The sequence below is a fragment of the Prionailurus bengalensis genome, chromosome X, assembly GCF_016509475.1.
Source record: "Prionailurus bengalensis isolate Pbe53 chromosome X, Fcat_Pben_1.1_paternal_pri, whole genome shotgun sequence".
Lineage (NCBI taxonomy): Eukaryota > Metazoa > Chordata > Mammalia > Carnivora > Felidae > Prionailurus > Prionailurus bengalensis.
Genome location: NC_057361.1, coordinates 62,066,763 through 62,093,475, shown reverse-complemented (window position 1 = coordinate 62,093,475; position 26,713 = coordinate 62,066,763). Strand labels below are relative to the sequence as shown.

At 36.2% G+C, this 26,713-nt stretch overlaps 1 protein-coding gene across 2 annotated transcripts in view; it reads left to right on the top strand.

The window, feature by feature from the left end:
• Positions 1–26,713, top strand: part of ZDHHC15 (zinc finger DHHC-type palmitoyltransferase 15) — a 236,446-nt gene that overhangs the window by 137,811 nt on the left and 71,922 nt on the right. For both annotated transcript variants that reach the window (XM_043570663.1, XM_043570664.1), the window contains exons 4-10: positions 10,523–10,643; positions 13,876–13,945; positions 16,065–16,097; positions 16,852–16,972; positions 21,765–21,897; positions 23,716–23,842; positions 25,922–26,025. In XM_043570663.1, coding sequence (XP_043426598.1) covers positions 10,523–10,643; positions 13,876–13,945; positions 16,065–16,097; positions 16,852–16,972; positions 21,765–21,897; positions 23,716–23,842; positions 25,922–26,025 — 709 coding nt within the window. The remainder of the gene's footprint in view (positions 1–10,522; positions 10,644–13,875; positions 13,946–16,064; positions 16,098–16,851; positions 16,973–21,764; positions 21,898–23,715; positions 23,843–25,921; positions 26,026–26,713) is intronic.

Genomic DNA, 26,713 nt, shown 5'->3' with positions numbered 1-26,713 from the left:
AATGACAACAAATACATACCTATTAATAATAACTTTGAATTTAAATGTATTAAATGATCCAACAAAAGACATATGGTGATGAAATGGATAAAAAGGACGATTCATCTATATCCTGCCTACAAGACATTCATTTCAAATCTAAAGGCACATGCAGATAGAAAGTGAGGGGATGGAGAAGCATTTCATGCAAATGGATGTAAAAAGAAAGCTGAGGTAGCAATACTTGTATCAGAAAAACAGTCTTTACATCCAAATGGCTAACAGACATATGAAAAGATGCACAACATAACTCATCATCAGGGAAATACAAATCAAAACTACATTGAGATACCAACTCACACCAGTCAGAGTGGCTAAAATTAAAAACTCAGAAAACAACACATGTTGGTGAGGATGTGGAGAAAGGGGAACTCTCATTGCTGGTGTGAATACAAACTGGTGCAGCACTCTGGAAAACTGTGTGGAAGTTTCTCAAAAAATTAAAGATAGAATTAACCAATGACTGAGCAGTAACACCAATAGGAATTAATCCAAAGGATATAGGAGTGCTAATTCATATAGGGCACATTTATCCCATGTTTATAGAAGCACTACCAACAATAGGCAAATTATGGAAAGAGTCCAAATGTCCATCAACTAATGAATGGATAAAGAAAATGTGGTTTATATATACAATGGAGTATTAGTCAGCAATCAAAAAGAATGAAATCTTGCCATTTGCAACTACATGGATGGAATTGGAGGGTATTATGCTAAGTGAAATAAGCCAGACACAGATATCATATGTTTTCACTCACATGTGGAAGATGAGAAACTTAACAGAAGACCATGAGGAAAGGGAAAGAAAAAAAATACATATATAGTTACAAACAAAGAAGTAGGCAAACCATAGAAGACTTTTAAATACAGAGAACAAACTGAGGGTGGGGGACCGGGGGGGGGGGTGGGGGAATGGATGATGGGCATTGAGGAGGGCACTGGGATGAACACGGGTGTTTTATGTAGGTGATGAGTCACGGAAATCTACTCCCGAAGCCAAGAGCACACCGTATGTACACTGTATTTTAGTTAACTTGGCAATAAGTTATATTAAAAAAAAGAGAGATTCTAAAAAACAGAAAGGAAAAAAGGTCTTTAAAATAGACTGTAACAAGAAACAAAGAAGGACACTATATAATCATTGAGGGGAAAATCCAACAAGAAGATACAACAATTTTAAATATTTATGCACCCAACATTGGGGCATTAATTCAATAATTAAAGTAGCTAATAACAAACATAAAATATGTAATAGATAGTAAAAAAAATAATAGCAGGGGACTTTAACCCCCCACGGAAATTGATGGACAAATCATCCAAGCAGAAAATCAACAAAGAATCAGTGGCTTTGAATGACACACTGGACCAGATGGATTTAACAGATATATTCAGAACCATCAATCCTAGAGCAATAAAATACACATTATTTTCAAGTGCACATGGAACATGCTCCAGAATAAGTCACATATTAGGCCACAAAACAAGTCTCAACAAATTCAAAAAGACTGAAGTCATACTACCCAACATTTCTGACCACAATGCTAATGAAACTGAAAATCAAAGACAGGGAAAAAAATCTGGAAACACCAGAAATACATGGAGGTTAAATAACATGCAACTAAGGGGGGAGGAGCCAAGATGGCAGAACAGCATTGAAGCTTTGTGTGTATCTCGCGTCCATGAAATACAGTCAGACCAACACTAAACCCTCCTACACAACTACAAAACTGATTAGAGGATTAACACAACAATCTGCACAACCTGAACCACAGAATTCAGCAGGTACATGGCGCGGAGAGCTGTACTTGGGGAGCGAGATGCCACAAAAGGTAGCAAACCACTTTTGTGGACAGAGAGAGGACAGAGACTGGGGAAGGGGGGAAGAATGCAGGAAAAGCACCCCTACCCAAAAGCAGCTGGAGAGAAAGTGGAAAATTGGAAACAGCCACAGGGACTAAACTAAAAAGGGAGAAAGCAGAAAGGAGAGGGTTTAAATTCCATTAAGATTGTAAACAAGGGGAGCGTAAAGGCTGCAACTCTGCAGCTTGATACCTGGTGAAGCTCTGATGGGAAGGGCGAATCCCCAGGAACAGAGTGGGGTCTGGGAGTTTCTCGGGCCACATGGAGAAAACCAGTTCCACTGCTGGAAGGACATTTGGTAGAGACTGTTGAAGCCACCTGGTCCCAGCAGACCCCAGAAAATGGCCACATTTGCTGGTGCTGTGGCAAGGTCGTTAAGGGTGAAGCCTGGTGCCAGATGTGTGTTGTGATTTTCCATAATCCCTGAGATGCTGCTGCTACACTGTCTCGCGAACATTTTCTGGGACAGGCTGGAACCTGGCTGCAGTTTCGGGGCATCGGCAACAACAGGGTCCAGCAGGCATACTTGGGTGCAGCCGATATTCGGCCATTGCTCATTTGACCATTGATGGGTGAGACCCTCCCACAGAGGGGTGGAACGGGTCAAAGCCACAGTCCTTCGGAGGTGGGGGGCTGGGGAAAGCAGCCGCATCTGAGACAAAACTTGGGGAGAGGTACTGCCTGGGGCCTGGTCACAGACAGTGAAAAAGTAGGGAGTGGGCGAGAGCTGAGGACAGAGGATGGGTATACAATCGCTGGTCCAGTAGAACAGACTGGGTAGGTGGGTGGTGCCATTTTCACCACTCCTGTGCATATGCATACGCACCTAGGAGCACCACAACAATCCACCCCAGTAGGCTAGCAGCACCAACTAGTGGAGAGCAAGGCTGTTACACTGAGCCCCGCCCAGCTGAGCCATCTTCACACTTCAAGAACACAAGTCTCACCGCCTGCTTAATTTATGGACTATAAAGAGCTACATAGGCTGACTTCTAGGGGAAAACGAAGCAATTTCAGTCCTACTTCAATCTGTTAGGTTTGTCTATTCAATTCTCTTTTTTTGTATTTTTTCTTTTTCTCTTTTACAATTATTTTTCATGAATACAGAAAGAGAAAAAATTCATTTTTATTTTCAATTTTTATTAAAAGTATATTTCTTTAATTTTTATCACTATATTTTTTACTTTTGTGTAAATTTTTTTCAAATTCTACTTTACTTCCATCATTTTATTTTAGTCTACTTCAGTATGTACACCTTTTCAAATTTTCACACAATTTCCTTTTTTTCTTTCCTTTTTCTTTCTCTTTTATGTTTCTTTTCTTGAATGTAGAAAGAGAAAAGCTTCATTTTTATTTTCAATTTCTATTAAAAATATTTTTATTTAAATTTTATTACTATATTTTTTGCTTTTATGTAAATTTTTTCAAATTCTATTTTACTTCCATCATTTTATTTTAGTCTACTTCAGTATGTACACCTTTTCAAATTTTCACACAATTTCCTTTTTTTCTTAACTTTTTCTTTCTCTTTTATGTTTCTTTTCTTGAATGTAGAAAGAGAAAAGCTTCATTTTTATTTTCAATTTCTATTAAAAATATTTTTATTTAAATTTTATTACTATATTTTTTGCTTTTATGTAATTTTTTTCAAATTCTATTTTACTTCCATCATTTTATTTTAGTCTACTACAGTGTATTCACTTTTTCAGATTTTCAAACGATTTCCTTTTTTTATCTTTTCTCTTTTGCATTTCTTTTATTTTTTCCTAAATACAGAAAATGAAAAAATTCATATTTATTTTTAAATTTATTAAAAATATTTTTCTTTAATTTTTTTCTTTTCTACTATATTCTTTACTTTTGTATATATTTTTTGCAAATTCTATTTTACCACCATCATCTCATTTTAGTCTTCTTCAGTGTATTCATTTTTTCAAATTCTCAAACAATTTCCTTTTTTTTCTCACCCCCATTTTTTTCTCTAATCTGTCAAACCACTTTCAACACCCAGACCAAAACACACCTAGAATCTCGCATCATTTATTCGATTTGTGTGTGTGTGTGTTGAATTTTTAATTGTAATATTTTTTTAATTGTATTTTTTTAATTTCGTATTTTCTACCTCATTAATCCCTTTTCTCCCTTCAAAATGACAAAATGAAGGAATTCACCCCAAAAGAAAGAGCACAAAGAAAAGACAGCCAGGGAATTAACCAACACAGATACAAGCAAGATGTCTGAGCCAGAATTTAGAATCACGACAATAAGAACACTGGCTGGAGCCAAAAATAGATTAGAATCCCTTTCTGCAGAAATAAAAGAACGAAAAAATAGCCAGAATGAAATTAAAAATGCTATAACTGAGCTGCAATCACTGATGGATGCAGCAGAGGCAAGGATGGATGAGGCAGAACAGAGAATCAGCAATATAGATGACAAACAAAATAAGGAAGCAGAAAAAAGAGGCAGATTAAAGCAAAAGAGCACGATTTAAGAATTAGACAAATCAGTGACTCATTAAAAAGGAACATCAGAATCACAGGGGTCCCAGAAAAGGAAGAGAGAGAAATAGGGGTAGAAGGGTTATGTGAGCAAATCATAGCAGAAAACCTTCCTAACCTGGGGAAAGACACACACATCAAAATCCAGGAAGCACAGAGGACCTCCATTAGATTCAACAAAAACCGACCATCAACAAGACATATCATAGTCAAATTCACAAAATCCTCAGGCAAGGAGAGAATCCTGAAAGCAGCAAGGGAAAAAAGTCCCTAACCTACAAGGGAGGACAAATCAGGTTTGCAGCAGACCTATGCACAGAAACTTGGAAGGCCAGAAGGGAGTTGCAGGATATATTCAGTGTGCTGAATCAGAAAAATATGCAGCCAAGAATTCTTTATCCAGCAAGGCTGTCATTAAAAATAGGACAGATAAAAACTTCCATAGACAACCAAAAATTAAAGCAGTTTGGTGACCACTACACCAGCCCTGCAAGAAATTTTAAAGGGGACTTTCTGAGGGGAGAAAATATATATCAAAAGCAACAAAAGATTATAAAGGACCAGAGAACACCACCAGAAACTCCAACTCTACAAGCATCATAATGGCAATAAATTCATATCTTTCAGTACTCACTCTAAACGTCAGTGGACTCAATGCTCCAATCAAAAGACATAGGGTAACAGAATGGATAAGAAAACAAGATCCATCTATATGCTGTTTACAAGAGACCCACTTTAGACCTAAAGACACCTTCTGGTTGAAAATGCGGGGATGGAGAACCATCTATCAACAAAAGAAAGCCAGAGTAGCCATACTTACATCAGACAATTTAGACTTTAAAATAAAGACTGTATCAAGAGATGCAGAAGGGCATTCTATCATAATCAAGGGGTCTATAGAACAAGAAGACCTAACAATTGTAAACATTTATGCACCAAATGTGGCAGCACCCAAATATATAAATCAATTAATCACAAACAAAGAAACTCATCGATAGTAATACCATAACAGTTGGAGACTTCAACACCCCGCTCACAGCAATGGACAGATCATCGAATCAAAACATCAACAAGGAAACAATGGCTTTGAATGACACACTGGACCAGATGGACTTAACAGATGTATTCAGAACATTTCATCCTAAAGCAGCAGAATATACATTCTTCTCCAGTGCACATGGAACGTTCTCCAGAATGGACGATGTACTGGGACACAAATCAGCCCTAAGTACGTACAAAAAGATCGAGATCATACCGTGCATATGTTCAGACCACAACGCTTTGAAACTCGAAATCAACACAAGAAAAAATTTGGAAAGGTAACAAATACTTGGGGACTGAAGAACATCCTACTGAAGAATGAATGGGCTAACCAAGCAGTTAACGAGGAAATTAAAAAGTATATGGAAGTCAATGAAAATGATAACACCACAACCCAAAACCTCTGGGACACAGCAAAGGCGGTCATAAGAGGAAAGCATATAGCAATCCAGGCCTTCCTAAAGAAGGAAGAAAGATCTCAGATACACAACCTAACCTTACGCCTTAAGGAGCTGCAAAAAGAACAGCAAATAAAACCCAAAACCAGCAGAAGACAGGAAATAATAAAGATTAGAGCAGAAATTAATGCTATTGAAAGCAAAAAAACAGTAGAACAGATCAATGAAACAGAAGCTGGTTCTTTGAAAGAATTAACACAATTGTTAAACTACTAGCCTGTATGATCAAGAAGAAAAAGGAAAGGACCCAAATAAATAAAATCAAAAATGAAAGAGGAGAGATCACAACCAACACAGCAGAAATAAAAACAATAATGAGAGAATATTATGAGCAATTATATGCCAATAAAATGGGCAATCTGGAAGAAATGGACAAATTCCTAGAAATGTATACACTACCAACACTGAAACAGGAAGACATAGAAAATTTGAACAGACCCATAACCAGTAAGGAAATCAAATTAGCAATCAAAAATCTGCCAAGAAACAAGAGTCCAGGGCCAGATGGCTTTCCAGGGGAATTCTACCAAACATTTAAGGAAGAGTTAACACCTATTCTCTTGTAACTGTTCCAAAAAATAGAAATGGAAGGAAAACTTCCAAACTCTTTCTATGAAGCCAGCATTACCTTTACCCAAAAACCAGACAGAGACCCCATTAAAAAGGAGAACTATAGACCAATTTCCCTGATGAACATGGATGCAAAAATCCTCAACAAGATATTAGCCAACTGGCTCCAAGAATACATTAAAAAAAAATTATTCACCACGACCAAGTGGGATTTATACCTGGGATGCAGGGCTGGTTCAATATCTGCAAAACAATTAACGTGATTCACCACATCAATAAAAGAAAGGACAAGAACCATATGATCCTCTCAATAGATGCAGAGAAAGCATTTGACAAAATACAGCCTCCTTTCTTGATAAAAACCTTCAAGAAAGTAGGGATAGAAGGAGCATACCTAGAGGTCATAAAAGCCATATATGAACGACCCAATGCTAATATCCTCCTCAATGGGGAAAAACTGAGAGCTTTCCCCCTAAGGTCAGGAACAAGACAGGGATGTCCACTCTCGCCACCGTTTTTCAACATAATATTGAAAGTCTTAGCCTCAGGAATCAGAGAACACAAAGAAATAAAAGGCATCCAAATTGGCTAGGAGGAAGTCAAACTTTCACTCCTTGTGGATGACATTATACTCTATATGGAACACCTAAAAGATTCCACCAAAAAACTGCTAGAATTGATTCATGAATTCAGCAAAGTGGCAGGATATAAAGTCAATGCACAGAAATCTGTTGCATTCCTATACACCAATAATGAAGAACAGAATGAAATCAAATAATCCCATTTATGATTGCACCAAAATCCATAAAATACCGAGGAACAAGCCTAACCAAAGAGGTGAAATACCTATACACTGAAATCTATAGAAAGCTCATGAAAGAAATTGAAGAAGACACAAATATAAAATGGAAAAACATTCGTGCTTATGGATTTGAAGAACAAATATTGTTAGAATATCCATACTACCCAAAGCAATCTACACATTCATTGCAATTCCTATCAAAATAACGCCAGGATTCTTCACCAAACTAGAACCAACCATCCTAAAATTTGTATGGAACCAGAAAAGACCCTGAATAGCCAAAGCAAACTTGAAAAAGCAAACCAAATCAGGAGGCATCATAATCCCAGACTTGAAGCCCTACTACAAAGCCGTAATCATCATGCCAGTATAGTACTGGCACAAAAACAGACACTTAGATCAATGGAACAGAATACAAAACCCAGAAATTGACCCACAAACGTATGGGCAACTAATCTTTGACAAAGCAGGAAAGAATAGCCAATGGAATAAAGACAGTCTCTTCAACAAGTGGTCCTGGGAAAACTGGACAGCAACATGCAGAACAATGAACCTGGACGACTTTCTTACACCATACACAAAAATAAACTCAAAATGGGTGGAAGCCCTCAATGGAAGACAGGAAGCCATCAAAATCCTCGAGGAGAAAGCAGGCAAAAACCTCTTTGATCTTGCCCGCAGCAACTTCTTTCTCAACACGACTCCAGAGGCAAGGGAAACAAATACAAAAATGAACTACTGGGACCTCATCAAAATAAAAAGCTTCTGCACAGCGAAGGAAACAGTCAGCAAAACTAAAAGGCAACCAGGAGAATGGGAGAAGAGATTTGCAAACGACATATCAGGTAAAGGGTTAGTATCCAAAATCTATAACTTATCAAACTCAACACCCAAAAACCAAATAATCCAGTGAAGAAATGGGCAAAAGACATGAATAGACACTTCTCCAAGGAAGACATCCAGATGGTCAACCAACACATGCTAAAATGCTCAACATCACTCATAATCAGGGAAATACAAATCAAAACCACAATGAGATACCACCTCACACCTGTCAGAATGGCTAACATGAACAACTCAGGCAACAAGAGATGTTGGCGAGGATGTGGAGAAAGAGGATCTCTTTTGCATTGTTGGTGGGAATGCAAGCTGGTGCAGCCACTCTGGAAAACAGTATGGAGGTTCCTCAAAAAACTAAAAAGAGAACTACCCTATGAGCCAGCAATTGCATTACTAGGCATTTATCCACAGGATACAGGTGTGCTGATTCGAAGGGACCCATGCACCCAATGTTATAACAACACTGTCAACAGTAGCCAAACTGTCATGAGTTTCAGCCTACATAGGGCTCTGTACTGACAGCAGAGCCTGCTAGGGATTCTCTCTCTCCTCCTGTCTCTCTTCCCCTCCCCTGCTCTCTTTGTCTCTCTCTGTCTAAGATAAATGAACTTAAAAAAAAATAAAAAATATAAAATGACAATATCAAGTATTTTTAAGTGATTTAAGAAAATGTACTTGTAGGGCACCTGGGGGGCTCAGTTGGCTTAAGCGTCTGACTCTTGATTTCGGCTCAGGTCCTCATCTCATGGTTCATGAGATTGAGCCCCACATCGGACCCTTCACTGACAGTGCAGGGAGGCTGCTTGGGATTCTCTCTCTCCGTCTCTCTCTTCCCCTCCCCCCCTCAAAAATAAATTAATAAAATAAATTAGACTCTAAACATAACTTTTAATTACTTATTATCCAGTGTTTTTACAACAATCTTATGAAGTAGATATCATTTCTTCTATTTTACAGATGAAGAAACTTGGGTTGAGGGTGTCTGATTTTCCAATGTGATTTTTTACCTATTAAGTGGAAGAGATGAGGTTTAAACCCTAAAAATCTGATCACAGATCCTTCTCTTTTTTACCTCTGCCTATCTTTTGGCCCAGACAGAAAAAAAGCTTTCAAGTTTGTGTTACTTTGGAAAATCATTGACATATCTTTTGCAAGATTAGCAAACTATGGTGCCCACATTGGCAATAAGCCTCATATCAGACCAAAAATTTCTGAAATAGTGAGAATACCCAAATTTCTACTCATTTGCAAGATCATAATATACAGTGTCACAAGCAGTCTCAGCCAGCTTCTCTAAGAGTGTCATCTATGAAAAATACCTACAACTTTTTTTCAAAATTTTGTTTAAATTCCAGTTAATTAACATACAGTGCAATATTGGTTTCAGGAGTAGAATTCAGTGATTCATCACTTACATACAACACCCAGTGCTCATCACAAGTGCCCTTCATAATACCCATCACCCATCTAGCCCATCTCCCACCAACCTCCCTCCATCAATCCTCAGTTTTTTCCTATGTTTTCTTAAAATTCATGATTTGCTTCCCTCTCTCCTCCCCATATGATTGGCTGTTCTGTTTTTTTTTTAATTCCACATATGAATGAAACCATATGGTATTTGCCTTTCTCTGACTATATATATATCCCACATCTTCTTTATCCATTCATCAGTCAGTGGATATTTGGGCTCTCTCCATAGCTTGGTTATTATTGATAATGCTGCTATAAACATTGGGGCGCATGTAACCCTTCAAATCAGTAGTTTTGTATCCTTTGGTTAAATACCTAGTAGTGCAATTGCACTATTCTATTTTTAACTTTTTGAGGAACATCCATACTGTTCTGCAGAGTGGCTGCACTAGTTTGCGTTCCCACCAAAAGTGCAAGACAGTTCCCCTTTCTCCTCATCCTCACCAATACCTATTATTTCTTGTGTTGTTAATTTTAGCCATTCTGACAGGTGTGAAAAAAAAAACCTAAAACTTAATAACAATCATAGTTAATCATCAACAGGGTCCTGACAGCAAGATGTTACATATCTGTATATAACATCATATTATGGTATAATGGGGTGGAAAGGGCATAAATCTTAGAATCAAGTGAACTGGGTTTAGAGCTCAGCTTTGCTACATGCTGCTTAAATGAGTATAACCATGGACAAAGTACTTAACCTCACTAAGTTTTCTTTTCTTTATTTATAAAACAATACCACCTATCACATAGACTTATGAAGACTGAGATAAAAGTCAGATAAAATAATTCAGATATTTATCCTGAGAAAGTTATAAGCCAAATTGGTATCTGGACTTCAAGGATAGGTAACAAATATTTTCATCTGAATAACTATTATTGTTTTAATCTTTTATTCGAATCTTGGAGAATAAAGTCTCACTTTTCACTTCTGCTTCTAGTTCCACTTGTCGTATTCAGACAAAGAACGCTATGAAAATGAAGAAAGACCTGAGGTCCAGAAGCAGATGCTCATCGATATGGCCAAAAAGCTACCAGTTTACACAAGAACTGGGAGTGGAGGTCAGTTCATTGAAAGTCACCTAGAGAAGCAGATCAGCAAGGATCTCAAAAAGGCTAAGTCATATATATCCACAGGCCCACCTGTATACCTAGCATTTGGAGTCCACCACTAACATTTGCTATGTTACTTTATCACCTATCTTTCCACAAATCCATCCCTCTATCCATCTCCCATCAAGCCATCTTATTTTTTGATACATTTCAAAGTAAGTATCAGATATCAATACACACCTACCTATATATTTTATCATTCTTTTTTGGGTGAAATTTGCATATAAAGACATGCATAAATCTTAAGTGTGCCATTCGGTGTTTTGACAAATGTACACATCAATGTAACCAAAACCTCTATAAACATTACCACACCCCATAAACTTCTTTTATACTCCTACCCAGTAGGAGTACTGGGTACCCAACAACCACTATTCTGCTAGTTTTCCACCATAGATTAGTTTTACCTGCTCTAGAATTTTACATAAATGGAATCATACAATATGTACTGTTGTGTCTGGCTTATTTTATATAGCATAATATTTTTGACATTCATTCACATTGATTTTTATTTTATTCTTTTATTGCTGAGTAGTATTTCATTGTATGAATATATCATAGTTTGTTTATCCATTCACCAATTGATGCACATTTGGTGTTTCAGTGCTTAATTATCATGAATATTCTTGCACAAGTATTTGTGCAGAGATATGTCATCTTTCTTGGGTAAATATCCACTATGGGGTTTTACTCTTCATTTTCATCTGTGTGACTAGAAGAGTACTAGCTGAACCAATTCTCCACCTTTCAAAATTTGAAAATGAAGCCTCTTTTGACAAGATATCCTAATGTTTCTGAAGGATGTGGGAATTATACTGTTAGACATCTGTGTTTATCTATTTATCATTTATTTATTCAACAATCATTTATTAAGGTCCTATGTGGCAATTGGGGGAATTTTAATATGGTCTGGGTAAGGACTTATTAATTTTGTTAGAGTATTGATGTCATGGTTCTCATGATTTTTTTAAATTCTTCATGCACACTGAAATATAGTGAAAAGTAGACAGGAAATTATTTGTATAATTTATCACAGTAGTAAACAGAATGATGTGATAGAACAGAGGTTGGTTACAAACTGAAGGCCTGTGGGATGAATTGGACCTGAGATACATTTTGTTGATCTCTAATGTATCTTTTAAAACTTTGCACTTGTTTATATTATCTTATAATTATTTGGTTTCCTGTGTTTTCTCCTTCCTTGATTGTTAGCCAGTTAAAGGCAAGGAGCTTCATCTCATACTGAATTTTGTATTGGTAGTACCTTTTTCAGCGTCGGGCACTATTCACAGATAAATAAATATTTGTTTAATTGAAAAAAAAACTTTGCACTTGTTTTTAATTTTTAACAATTGTAATTTTCCACATGAAAGTTCATATTTCTGGCTTATCTTGAAAACTCAGACATCTGGCAATTTTCAATTACATTTTCACATGGCAAAAATTAGCTAAAGCTGAGTAGTAGCAACTCTTTTTAAACAGGGCATGAATTCTCAGGTTCTCTCACAGTCTTCAACTGGCTGCTCCACTCACTACCAACTATTCTCTGGACCCTTGAATCATTTGTTTGCTGCCCTAATGACATAAAGAAATTTTCTCTGAGGAATATCATTTTATTTGAGACCTGAATAATAAAAAAGTAACTAGCAGGAAATAAAGAACAGAGGGACTAACATCCAGGCAGAAGGTACTGCAAGTACAAAAGGCCCTTAGATAGGAGCAAGCTTACAGTATTAGAAGAACAAACATATAGCCAGTGTGACCAGGGTATAGCAGGTGGAGAGTGATACCAGTTAAAATTGAAGAGCCAAGCAGAGGCCAGATGATTCAGGCCATGGAAAGGAATGTGGATTTTATTCCAAGGGTGTTTGAAGGGTGTTTTAAGTTTATTTATTTACTTATTTATTTATTTATTCATTTTGAGAGAGAGAGAGAGAGAGAGACCACAAGTGGGCGAGGGGCAGAGAGAGAGGGAGAGAAATAGAACCCCAAGCAGGGTCCACACTGTCAGCACAGAGCCTGATGTGGGGCTCAAACTCACAAACTGTGAGATCATGACCTGAGCTGAAGTCAGATGCTTAACCAACTGAGCCACCCAGGCACCCCAAGTACAATGAAGGTTTCAAGTGAAGAGTGATATAATCTGATTCACATTTTAACAGATTATTTGGCTATTCTATAAAGAATGAATTGTGGGGAACAGAAATGAAAGCAGAGTAAATAATTAGGCAGCTATTGCGATCATCTGAATGAGAGATAATGGCGGCTTAAACTGGGCAATGGCATTGACTGTTCAGTTCAATGCTAAATGAATTAAACATGCATGACCCTCTCCCTTCTTCATTGCCTCAATTATACCCATGCTTTTGTCACCCCTCCATTGCTAGAAATAAACACAAACTGCTAAATTAGCACTCACTTATGCTGAATTAGTTATGTGTGCTTAATGTACACTTCAGATGGAATTATTATATTAGCTCAAATTATTCATGATTTTAATTGTTACACTTAATAATAATTACATTAAACACAGTCATACTGTATCAATGAACAGAGAAAAAATGAGTAGAAAAGGAAAATGCCTTTCATCTAAGGGAAATAAAGGAAGGAAGGAAGGAAGGAAGGAAGGAAGGAAGGAAGGAAGGAAGGAAAAAGGGAAAGAGAAATGTGTTTTTTATATCAGACTTACAGAGTGAAGAGGGCCCTGAATGAACTAAAGAGTCAGAAAACTGTAGTGGTCACAATTCTGCCACTCACTTGCTATGTGCAAGTAAGTCACTTGATTGGTTCAAGTCTTTACTTCATTTATCTGTGAAATGGTCAATTGAATTAATTGTTTTCAGATAGGAAAGTTGGAGTAAGCAATCTAAATGATTTTCCCAAGATCACTCAAGCAGTTGACAGTAAGGTTTGTTTCATAATACCGAATCTTATTATCATATATACAGATATGAAAACATTTCCCTTCACCTTCATCCCCCAAAAGGTACCTTCAAGATTGATCTAACAGGAGAAAAAATACATACCACAATTCTCTTCTGTAATCTGCCTTTTTCTTGGTAACTTGAAATGAGTTTGACTACCCACAATCAGTGTATAACAAGCCATTCAGATAGGCTAGTAAGATATGTGGTGTCATATTGAGCCCTAACCAATGCTAACCACCTGATTTTTCCTATAGCTGTTAGATTCTGTGACCGGTGCCATTTAATCAAGCCAGATCGCTGCCACCACTGCTCTGTCTGTGCCATGTAAGTGACATCCATATTTCCCCTGGGCTGAGCTTGGCCAGTGATGATGGTTGCTTAGACAACAAAATGACTGATGCTAACATGGGACCATGCCTAGATAAGAACATTTCCTTTCAATCATAATGAGCACATGCCAAGCACCCTCTTGGGATGATGATGATTCAAATTATTCCAAAGATAGGAAAAATATATAAAACCCCATTTTAAAAATAAATGTTTTATTTTAGAAACAGTTTTAGATTTACAGAATTATTGTGATTTTAGTTCTCATATGTCCTACATCCATTTTCCCCTATTATCAACATCATACATTAATGTGATACATTTGTTACAATTAATGAACCAACATCAATACATTATTTTTTAAATTTTTTAATGTTTATTTATTTTTGAGAGAGAGAGAGGAGGGCAGAGAGAGAGGGAGACACAGAATCCGAGGCAGGCTCCAAGCTCCGAACTGTCAGCACAGAGCCTGACTTGGGACTTGAACTTGTGAACCATGAGATCATGACCTGAGCTGAAGTTGGACACCCAACCAACTGAGCCACCCACGTGATGCATCAATACATTATTTCTAATTTAAGCCCATATTCTATTTACATTTCCACAGTTTTTCTCTAATGTTCCTCTTCTGTTCTAGGATCCCATCTGGGATACCACATTACATTTAGTTGGCATGTCTTCTCAAGGTCTTTTAGCTCTGACAGTTTCTCAGACTTTACTTGTTTTCAATAACCATGATAGTTTCTAGGATTTTAGGATTAATGATCGGGTATTTTGTAGAATATCCTTCAGGTGAGATTTGTCTGATATTTTTCTCATGGTTAGACTTGGGTACTGTGTTTTGGGTAGGAAGACCATAGAGGTAAAGTACCATTATCATTGTATTGTATCAAGGGCACACACTATGAACATGACTTATGACTGCAATATTAATCTTGTTCATTTGTCTGAGACAGTGTTTGTCAGTTTTCTCTAATGTAAGTTTACTCTTCCTCCCCGCCCCCTTCCTTTACTCTTTGGAAGGACGTCACTATATATAGCCCACACTAAAGAACAGAGGAATTATGCCCCCCTCCTTAAAGGCAGAGTATATACATAAATTATTTGGAATTCTTCCAAATAATGTGAAGAAATCTCTGCATGGGAGATTTGTCTCTTCTCCCTTATATGTTTATTTATGATTCATATAAGTTTTTAGGCATGAATAATCACTTTATATTTTGGGTTGTACCTCAGTTCTACTTTATTTTCTTACTCTAATTGCTCCAACTTTATAAAATCACATTTTTATGTTAATAAATATAATATTCATGTCCTTCTTCTTGGGTGTATGTTCCACCCACATTTCTCTTGCCCTTGATTCAAACAGGTGTGTCAAAATTTCAGCAATAGCCAATGTAAAACAAATAAATCATCAGAGTAGTAATTAGTAAAATTTCATTGTGCATACAACAAAAAGACGATTTACAAACCAGGAGCACTCAAACCAAAACATAAAATGAGACTTTGGGTACATCGTTATAAAACAGCTTATATAGTGGAAAACAAGGCCTGTTTAATCTTCACAGTGATTAGTTAAAATATTAGAATTTTCTTAAATGAAAGAGACTTGGTAAATCGTTACTTTATATCGACCTTAGAAAACAGCTTAAGTATTGCTGATGATTTCCAGAGACATAAGCAAGAAATGACCCAGGTCAAGTCAGTCTTACAAAATAAGCTAAATTAAGGTTTGTTTGTATGACTAAACTAGTTTTGTCTGCTCAGGAAAGTTTCAAGGATGGTCTCCATTTGTTTTTGTTTTTTATTTTAACAGACTGTAGCCATATGTATTCTTCTGTACTTTTATTAATCTGTATATTGAGAAAAATGAGGGGAGATACCTTAGACTTCTAGGCATGTAACTTGCTTCCAGCATAATTCTATAAACTGTTCCGATTGGCTTATCCTAGAAATAATTGATGTCCAAATAGTTTGGGAATAATGTATATTGGAAATCTAGGAATGAGTGTACTGGTACCATGTAAAAATACTAGTGAGATCTTGAGTTAAATTATGAGGTGTTACTTCATTTCTATAGGTCCACTTATCACACTGTACTTTGTTTCTTTTGTAGGTGTGTATTAAAAATGGACCATCATTGCCCTTGGTATGTCCTTTTGATTCATTTCTTTCTGCTGTAAGCAAGTAAGAGTTGCTTAAAATGCATAGTTTCCTAAGCGTAGTTGTAACATGCTTATTTCTACAACCATAAATCACTGGGCTTTGTATTTGCATGGTGGGGGAGGGGAGGCATGACATTTTAAAGCAAAAAGAAATATACCACCAAAGGTATGGTGGTGAATTCATGGGCTCACAAAGCTCACAGTCTTTTGTCCATTAGCTTTAGTAATTGGGTGTAGTAATGAAATTGAGCACAAAAAGTTCCCTTCTTTGACATTATACAATTCAGTTCTGTTTTTAGCTATCTTGAAGTTTGAAATATTCTAGATTGTTAACTTCAGTAATTCTTCTCCAAATTTTGTATGTCTGACCTACAGAACCAGTCTGAACTGTCCAACTGAAAAGAGAACATGCCTCACTGTACTAAGTGTAGCTGCTGAGATTGTAATAGGTTTTCAGCATCCAAGATTCAAGTTTTCTTGTGTGTGTCAGGAACCAGTCTGGAACTATTAAGTAGGCCAGGTGTCTCGGTGCTTGTAAATGAAAGGAGAAACAAGTGAAACATGAACTTGTTTTTCCAGTCTGTTCCTATTAAGGCACTTCTATTTATGTTGAGTTTCTACACAACACATAATGAAGCAGCAGGAGTTATGTATTTCCATTGCTTAGTTCACTTATGTATCAGTGTGTTCTCAATGGATCCTGATTTCAAATTAGTTTTTCTTTTTTTCTTTTTTTAGGGTTAATAATTGCATTGGATTTTCCAACTACAAATTCTTTCTTCAGTTTTTAGCTTATTCTGTTCTCTACTGCCTGTACATTGCTACAACAGTCTTCAACTATTTCATCAAATACTGGAGAGTAAGTTAAATAATCATGACAGGTCACCCCTAGAAAAAACACATACCTACTCCAATCTGTGACATTTTTTCAACTTTTCTTTTTACATTTTGAAATAGCTAATACTAAGGTAACCAGAAGGAAAGGCACCAAAAACAAGTTTCCCATGTTGAATATTCTGAGATTTAGGAGTTTGTTATTTAAGGATTCCACTTACATATTTCTGTCATACATGAGAAGCTTGTTAAGACCTTTAGGAACATAACCTCTTGACTCTCAGTCATGCATTACAATTTACTTATCTAGTCAAATTATAAAAATCCACTTATTACCAATTATAGATTTTTAAAATGTTGAAACTAATTTTGAATCTCTAGTTTCCAAAGAAAAGGCTAACAAAGTACTCCCTCATCATTGAAAAATACTTTCTCACTTCCTGTTCAAAGGAGAGTTGCAAAATTCCTGCAGAACAGACAGATTCATTGACTCCTCTTCACATGTGACCAAAATGAAAAGGAGAGTCTTATTTGAACTTTGTATTATTTGAACTTTGTATGACAAACACTGGGTTGAGAATTGGGAAAACTGAGTTCTAATACTGGCTCTGTTACCTGTTTCACTGGCTCATTTCCAAGATCAAATGAAATGTATGTTGGAAGTACTTTAACTTTCAAAATATGATTCCAATAATTATAGTGAAATCTAAAAAACATTTCATATTTCTTCTACTTAAAGATTTCAACCATAACCTATCTATTTTCAAAAGAATTAAAGGCAGATTTTTAATTTACATATGTGTATGGGGTCTGGCAGCAATGTAGTGATTTTTTTTTTATTTCATGCCAATGGACTCCAAAAGATATCCCTTCCCCACAACTCTAGTACAGCAGTGAAGATATCATAACCTCCCATGATGAGGGCTGTCCAAACTAAACCTAAATGGCAAAAGACAGATTTGGACAAAGCTACTAGTTATTACTTTAGGAATTGCACAAGCGCATAAACAGGAATATCTCACCTCAGGTGAATAGGTAAAGCAGCGGGAAAGAATGTGAATCTTGTGACCAAAATATAGTTCATAATAAACTGGAGAACAAAGGAGAAACACAAGGCAGTGGAGAACTTAAATACCTGAGAATATTTAAATTATTAATTAAGGCTTTGATCCCTGCTAGTGTAGAAAATATAGTGTAGAAAATTATAGTGATATGTGCTTTCCATTCTCCCTTCAACTTGCTTAGTCAATACAGATATTTAATAACTATAAGAATCAGGAATTATATAATGGATATCAAAATCTTCAACTCAGAGATACAAAAGTATAAGCAAAAATGAAATTTTCTCATAAATTTTCCCCAAATACAAAATATTTCACTATCTTGGCGGTTCTGGCTCCTTTCCACAGCACAGGATCTCTTCTCTATTGCTCAGGTTTTCATGACCTGTTTGGCATCCCATTTACACACTGAGCTGCTACTCTGAATGTAAAGAAAATCTGTATCCAATTCAGCAGGGAAAGTGTCAGCCTTGGTCTTCACTACAGACCTTACTTGGTCCTTAACACAATAGGCTACTATTTAAGAATTCATAACAAATTAAACAATGTTGCATTTTATATATTTTGCCTTAACCCTCCAAGTCAATCAATAATCAAATACCACAATGCTCTCCAGGTGCTGTGTGGTTTTTTTACTCTTGAAAGATAATATTTGGATATGAATTACCAGAAATATGTCAGTATTCACAATCACAAGATGAACATAGCCTTGTCCTTCTCCTAGTCCCTCATTTTTTTCTCTATAGTAGACTAGCTCATGCCTGACAGATGGGATGTAAGAAAACTTGTCTTGGCTTCTCCTAATAATGAGAAGTGAATTGACAATAGAGAGAAACGCTTCTTTGCAGTCTCTCCAGCCATAAAGCACTTTGGTGTGGTTTAGAGATGGCTTTCTCAGTTTAAATTGAGTCTTACCTTAAAATGAAAAGTAAACACTGCCATATATTTTAAAAACCATGTATCAAGGAGACTAGCAGTTCTAAGAACAGCAACCCCCATTTGTATACTTTGCCATTTTCAAAACACTTTAATATCTATTATCTCATCTTATCCTCACCACAACCTTGTAAAGTACACCAAACAAGAATTGTTAGTCTCATTTAAAAATGATAAAACTGAAGCTTATTGTTCTTAAGTGACTTGCTCAGGATCACCCAGCTTGTAAGTTTCAAAGTCAGGACTAGAAGCTGTCTCACGCTAAGCCCAATGATTTTAAACACTGTACCATAAAGGGGCACCTGGGTGGCGCAGTCGGTTGAGCGTCCGACTTCAGCCAGGTCACGATCTCGCGGTCCCGGAGTTCGAGCCCCGCGTCAGGCTGTGGGCTGATGGCTCGGAGCCTGGAGCCTGTTTCCGATTCTGTGTCTCCCTCTCTCTCTGCCCCTCCCCTGTTCATGCTCTGTCTCTCTCTGTCCCAAAAATAAAAATTAAAAAGGTTGAAAAAAATTAAAAAAAAAATAAACACTGTACCATATACTATTGCCCATTATGGTCCTGCTATGGAAAAGCTATAGCTCCTTTGAAATAAAGAATTCAGAAGACCATCAGAGCATATTTTTCCTATATATATTAACTTAAAGTGTAGCTACTTTATATGAAATTGATATTTGCCTTATGAAAAAAGTAGTAATATACACTTTCCACAATGGGCCATGAATCTCCTCACAGAGACTATGAATTATTTTAGAACCAAGATAGTAGTATTATTCTACCAATATTCCCCTGAACTGTTCTGGTGGTTACTGCTTTGAGTAATTTAGCTTGGTTATCTCCTGAGAAGGTAATTTTGAACATAGGACCATCAGCCTCTTCTAACGACAACAACAACAACAACAAAAAGGACTTTATCAAGGAATATCCTTTGGCAGAAAAAAGACAATTCTGCAAAAGTAATTAGGAGAGGAAAATACCTCCAGCTCAGCCAACCAGGGTGTGAACTGACTCTATCAATCCCTCTTGCATAGACATTTCCTATTGCCCATTTAAACATGAAAGATGAGAAGTAAAATAAATGTAAGATTTAAAAACTTTAACAAATATACTCAAAAAGCAGAGATTATGAAAGCAAAAACCCGGCTAGGCCAAAACCACTACAAAACAACATATAAAATATTTTCCATAAATTTAAAACAAAACAAACACAGGGGTACCTGGGTAGCTCAGTCTGTTAAACATCTGTATCTTGGTTTCAGATCAGGTCATGATCTCATGTTTTGTGGGTTTGAGCCCCACTTCTGGCTTCACGCTGATAGTGCAGAGCCTGCTTTGGATTCTCTCTCCATCCCTCTCTCTCCCTCTCTGTCTCTCTCTCTGTCTTTCAAAAGAAAGAAAGAAGGAAAGAAAGAAAGAAAGAAAGAAAGAAAGAAAGAAAGAAAGAAAGAACGAAAGAATGAAAGAAAGAAAGAAAGAAAGAAAGAAAGAAAGAAAGAAAGAAAAAACTTAAAAACAAAAAACAAACACAAACCAATCAAATTCAGTTTGCATGCTTGGGTCAAGATTTTGTGGAAGAAACATTTCAGAAAGGAGCTTCAGATAAAATTGCCTGAAGGTTTAAGTCCTTGAGGTATCCATTTCCTGGGGTGCTTTGCCCACATGCAAATTTCACTCAGACCACTGCTCAGCTTAAAAAACCTGACTGACTGACTTCCCCTTATCTTCATCCTTCACATATATGCACTCTGAAAGATCCTTAACATTTCCTTACATCAAAATGAATAAAAATCTTCTTTATGAGAAGAAAAAAAATCTATGCTATGTCAATTTGCCAAGTGTTTTCAAGTCTTAATTTTTCCTTCCAAACTGAAGTAGAACCAGATCCTAATGTTACGGTCCACTTCAATCAAGTATCACCTTTAACTTTATTACTCAAGAGCATTTGGGAAATACTTTATTGCAATTCATCATGCCAAAACAATGATCACAAGTTCTCTCAACTGCTCACTCCAAAATTGAAAATGTTTTCTAAGGTTCTCTTCAAAAGACAAAATTTATACACCGTGCATGCTATAAAACTTTAGAAAATTTATTCTGGTCTAGGACTGCATGTAAAAAAAGAAAATAAGATGTCACAGATAAACTATAAAAGTCATTAGCTACCTACTTTTACAATTGCCTGTCAAATCCTCTTTGATTTTAATGTCTAAAGAGCTATTTCACAGGATGTGATATACCAGCATATTCTATTTCAGCTATAAAAAAGAACAACACAAAATTTACAGTAGTTTTAAATCAGGTTATAACTTATAAGTAGAATATTTTAAAATTCTACCTATATGTCTTAACTTGTTTTCAACATACATATGTTGTGACATTTTCAACACACATATATTCAAGGAAACATGACATATAAAGTATTTCAGAATAACCCATCTTGAGACAAGAGGATTACCTCAAGATCATCTCTGACCAAATGATTCATAATTTGCAAACTAAATGTAGTACAAACTTTAAGATTGCATGCCAATTATGACCTGAGTATATCCTTTTTTTACACTGCTCTAATTGCTGCATTATATACTCTATTTTACACTGAACTTAATCAAGGATCCATTTTAGGCTATAATTTATAGGCTGGAAGCATATCTATAATGTGGTATGGTCATCAACAGAAAGAACTCATAAAAATTTTATAAAATCTATTTTTTAATTGCAGCTAGACACTTTATACATATGATAAAAGTGCTAACATATATAAAAACTAGTTAAACCTGAAATGTTTAATCCTTTGTTTCTATTTCCTTATTATTTCTTTTCTAGGGGGAATTGCCCAGTGTTCGCTCAAAGTTCCATGTTCTTTTTCTCCTCTTTGTGGCCTGCATGTTTTTTGTCAGCCTTGTGATTCTCTTTGGTTACCATTGTTGGCTTGTCAGCAGAAACAAAACCACATTAGGTAAGACTGGATATTAAGACTAGGGAAAAAAACACATTAATGTATATCATAGTAGCCTGTAGATTATTTGCAAGGAAAAGAAAAAGTTCCAGTGAGGCATTTTAGTTTTAGTGACGTTCCTTTGCCTCTAAACTGAGACAGACGTAAACATGTTTTACCAAACTGGAGAGCCATAGTGAATGAAGCTTGCAAACTAAAGAAAGCATTATTAAATGAAACCTCACAGAAAAACAAAATTGACCATTGCTCTTTATAATTGATACTGGGTTATAGCTCCCCAAATTTATGACTTGCAAAATTTCTAAAAGGTGTTCACCTGAGGAAGTGAAGAAAAAAAAAAAAAAACAACAGTACAGAAAGGAACACCAGAAGGGGGAGGTGAAGGTTAATAAAGATAGAAGAATCTAAATTATTGAGTGCATCCAAAGACAGAGTCTTGAGACGCACCTGGGTGGCTCAGTCGGTTGAAAGTCCGACTTTGGCTCAGGTCATGATCTCGCTGTCTGTGAGTTCAAGCCCCACATCTGGCTCTGTGCTGCCAGCTCAGCACCTGGAGTCTGCTTCCAGTTCTGTGTCTCCCTCTCCCTCTGCCCCTCCCCCGCTCATGCCCTGTCTCTCTATCGCTGTCAAAAATAAATAAACATTTTTAAAAATTTAAAAAAAGAGTCTTGAGAAAAAATTCAAACCAACAAATCATTAGATATCTACAATCATCAAGGAGCTGTGGAGGACTGGGAATGAGATAAATACACTGAACAAGTGAGTTTCTAGAAAATTAGTGCAAGAAATGAACATTTTTTCTGTTACTCTATTCTTTCATCTGTTATTTGGAGAATTGTGTTTCTGATGGATTCCAGTGCAACAATTTTGTTTCATCTATAGTGAAACAAATATTTACATTGTATACAAATTAATGCATGAGGAATAAGGAGAAAGTATCCAAATGTTGAATGTTTAGCTAAGATATATTTGAGGAAAGTTTAGTACAAAAGCCATTTTACATTTGGAACCCATTTACCAATAATGCTAACAGCTAAGAAAGTATTTACACTCCTTTTCTAAACCAAATATCTAGCACTTACTTGCTAGGGTGGTATGTCAGTTCATTTGGCTTAGACATAACTGCAAAGTAGGAAAGTACTAAAAGCTTCAGGATAACAAAAGAACAAATGGGAAATGGCTAGATGCAGCCAGTCCAACAGTGAAAGTGTTTGCTTAATGGAATAAATGTGTGTCTAAAACTAATGTGTACTAACATGGTCCAATTCCTCAGTCTTTGAGGTGATTATAGTTCACCCACTGACATTTTTTCTTGAGTAAAACTCAGTTTCTTACATTGCAGGTTTCAGTGTAAACATCATTTCTGAAATGTTTCCAAATCAAATCAATGTCATTACCATCTCTTCATGCATCATTACTTTAGTCCCAGTTCTAAAGAGGGAGACCATTTGGCTGATGTTGCCATTTAGATTCAAATAAAGTACTGTTAAATTTGTCCTTTCACTCCTTACATCCAGCAGCACAAAATATGTAGTACTGCCATCGCTGATTAATTATTTCTACCATTATGTGTTTCTTCTGCCTTTTTTTCAAAGAGTACCAATTATTTGTATTTAATAACAAAATTACTTTTATTACGTGATTAAAGTGGTTTTTACTAAGTAATTTAGCAATAACTAAGCATGAGAGGCCTATATTACCACAACAAAAAGATAGTGTAGAATCAAGTAACATTCATGGTGTACTATAAAATCATGTTCATCCTGACATTTGTTCCTTTATTGCTTTCTTCCTCTTCAACTTCCTATCTTGCCCTAGAGGCCTTCTGTACTCCAGTGTTTACAAGTGGCCCAGAGAAAAATGGGTTCAACCTTGGCTTCATCAAAAATATCCAGCAGGTGTTTGGAGATAACAAGAAGTTCTGGTTAATACCTATTGGGTCCAGGTAAGTAATTATTACCACTAAAAGATGCTGAGGCTGAACCATGCCTTGAAGTAACAAATTCAATTTTAATTGTGGTATGCAATCAGTCATAAGTCCAATGAAAAATCTATTCCCCAAGTTTTTTATTCCTAGATTAGTAAAGAGAAATTAGGAAGTGAGGGTATGATAAATAGACATTCTCATGTTTTGAAGTAGTGTAAACTGATACCACTCCTTTATAAATGAATTTGGTGATATATATCAAAAATCACAAGAATCCCCATGTCCATTGTCAAGTAATTCCACTTCTAAAAATCTATCCTAAAAACAAACTAGGCCCAAAAATGTTCATCACAGCATTATTTCCAGCCAATAATTAGTAAACATCTAAACTAAAAATGCAACAATATGCTGTATATATCCCCAGTGACTGGAATTTTATGTAGTCAAAAGTATGACTATGTTAAGACTATGACACAATTAAGAGAAATGCTCACTATGTTTTAAGTGAAAAATGTAGAATACAACTGATTTTTATTCTGAATAAAAATATGTACAGATATACACATAAGAAAAACATAGGGGACCTATAACCTAAAAATACTATAAGTGGATAAATGGAAAGGGCAGTAATCTAATATTTTTCTTGTCTCCATTTTCATATTTTGGGGTGAAATGTCTGTATTACTTTTATGAAGGTAATTAAAATGAAAAGCAGAAACAAAGATTGATATAGAAATTGTGGGTAATTCTTAGAACTGAAGCAGGAATGAAAGGAAAGCAGTGAATGGAAGACAAGCTTGTGTCCCCTGAGTGACTTTGTGAACCACATTGAACTAACACCAAGTGAACTGTCTCTGTAGCAAAGCTTATTTATACTGTCTTGAAGCTCTCTTTAGATCCATTCCTCAGAGAGGGATACATCTGTCTGTTCACTTATTTGAGGAAACTTTGTTGGAACAGGGTGATAATTAAGGAAAATTTTCTTTTTCCCTTTACTCATTGCTCTGATACTTCCTCTGTACTAGTCATTGTTTTACAGGCTCATTTATTTAAGATCTGTGGTATATCCTACTATACTGGCTATAAAGCACAAGACAAAACTATGTTGGTGGGTAAGGTTGATTAATAATTGTCACCAGCAATTATTTTCACTCCACTAACACACATACCCACACAAATACACACACCCTATCACTACATCAAAGGGAGGTCTAAAATGAGTCTTTCCTGGAATAAAAAATCAAAAGCCAAAATCAAAGCCAATTCACTTATAATCAGTATACTTACATCCTCTGCAGAGAGCTATCAATAGAATCTATCAACTTTCAGTTAACCACAATTAAGAACAGGAGAAAAGGCATAAGTAATATAAAATGAGTAATCCAAGAGTCACTCAGATATAAATTTGCAACACATTGAGATATATATATAATCAAATGTTCAAACTGTAGCCCACTATATTCAGGACCAACTTAGTTCCTTCCAATGCATCCCAACTGTTAGTGGCCAGAGATTAACCAAGGAGATGGCCCTAGGTTGCCATAGATATCTACAAGTGGATCCCACATGCAGGTAATTGCCCCCAGAATCTGCACTCTTAGAGATGCCACACTCTGGCTGTTTCCCACAGTTCCTAATAACCTTTCTACCATACAAGCCAAATAACAGGGCATTCAGACATGACTATTTATCAGCAGTTCACAGCAGCTGATCTCCACTATATCAGTGGTTCTGAATCTGCTAATTTTTGTTGAAAATTTAGAACCCAAGCAATAAGATAATGAGATATAAATTGGGATAATCATATGAAGCTTGCTATATGTTCATTTTGCCATAACTGGGCATTGTGGGAAACAAGTTAAACAGCTACTTACTAACCAAAATAGTTGACACTGATGCAGACAAACAAGATATAGAAATTGAGAGCAATACAGCAACTAAATGATGCTATTGTAAAACCCTATGCCACCATGGCTTTAGCCAATAAGATAAATGGTTTAAATCTTTCTAAGAACACCCTCCTATTTCTAGGAGGGCTATAACATTCATGAAAAGTCTATGTCAGCTGCAAGAGCTCACTCTTCCTTTCCCCAATAGCCCTGGTGATGGACACTCCTTCCCTATGAGATCTATGAATGAGTCACAGAACCCACTGCTAGCAAATGAAGAGCCCTGGGAAGAAAATGAGGATGAAAACCGAGGTAAGTAGGCTCAGAAGGAAGTCTTTTCTCCACCTAGCAGACCAAACACCAATAAAACCATGTTAACGCAACCAATGTAGTGTAGTCAGAAAATAGTGTCCAAAAAGATTATATAAGCATGTCAACCGCACAAGTGACCTTTGGATAGAGAAGGAAAAGTATGGCCAGATTTGTTTAGCACATGTAGATGGCTTAGGTTGGATTAGATGCAAGCCTGGAAGCTTTCTTACCAGGTTTGTGATACCATGATTTATAACCAATGAGATAAGTCAAGAAACATAATAAACAGCGCTGTGTATATTTGTAAGCAATCCTGCCAGTTGGCCACTCATGGTGATTTGCTTGAGTTAATTTAACCAGTGGGTGTCAGCTCACCTTTCTCTACCATAATTTGTTCATACTGGTTAAATTTTCTTTAAAATCTCATTCCCATTCTCCTTTAGACTGGTTTACATACACAAAGAAAAAAAGGTGTATACGTGGGCAAGCCTACACATGCATGTAGTCTACTTTTATAAAAGGCAGAGCAGCAAAGGAAAAATGAGGAAGTAGAACTTTGTCCTTCCACCTTTCTCCCACCATATTTTTTGGGTCATAATGAGATTTGTGTGTGTGTGTAAAGCTGATAGTTAAATTCTCATGTCACATACCCCTACCATCACCTGTTCTTTGTCTCCTCGTGATGTTA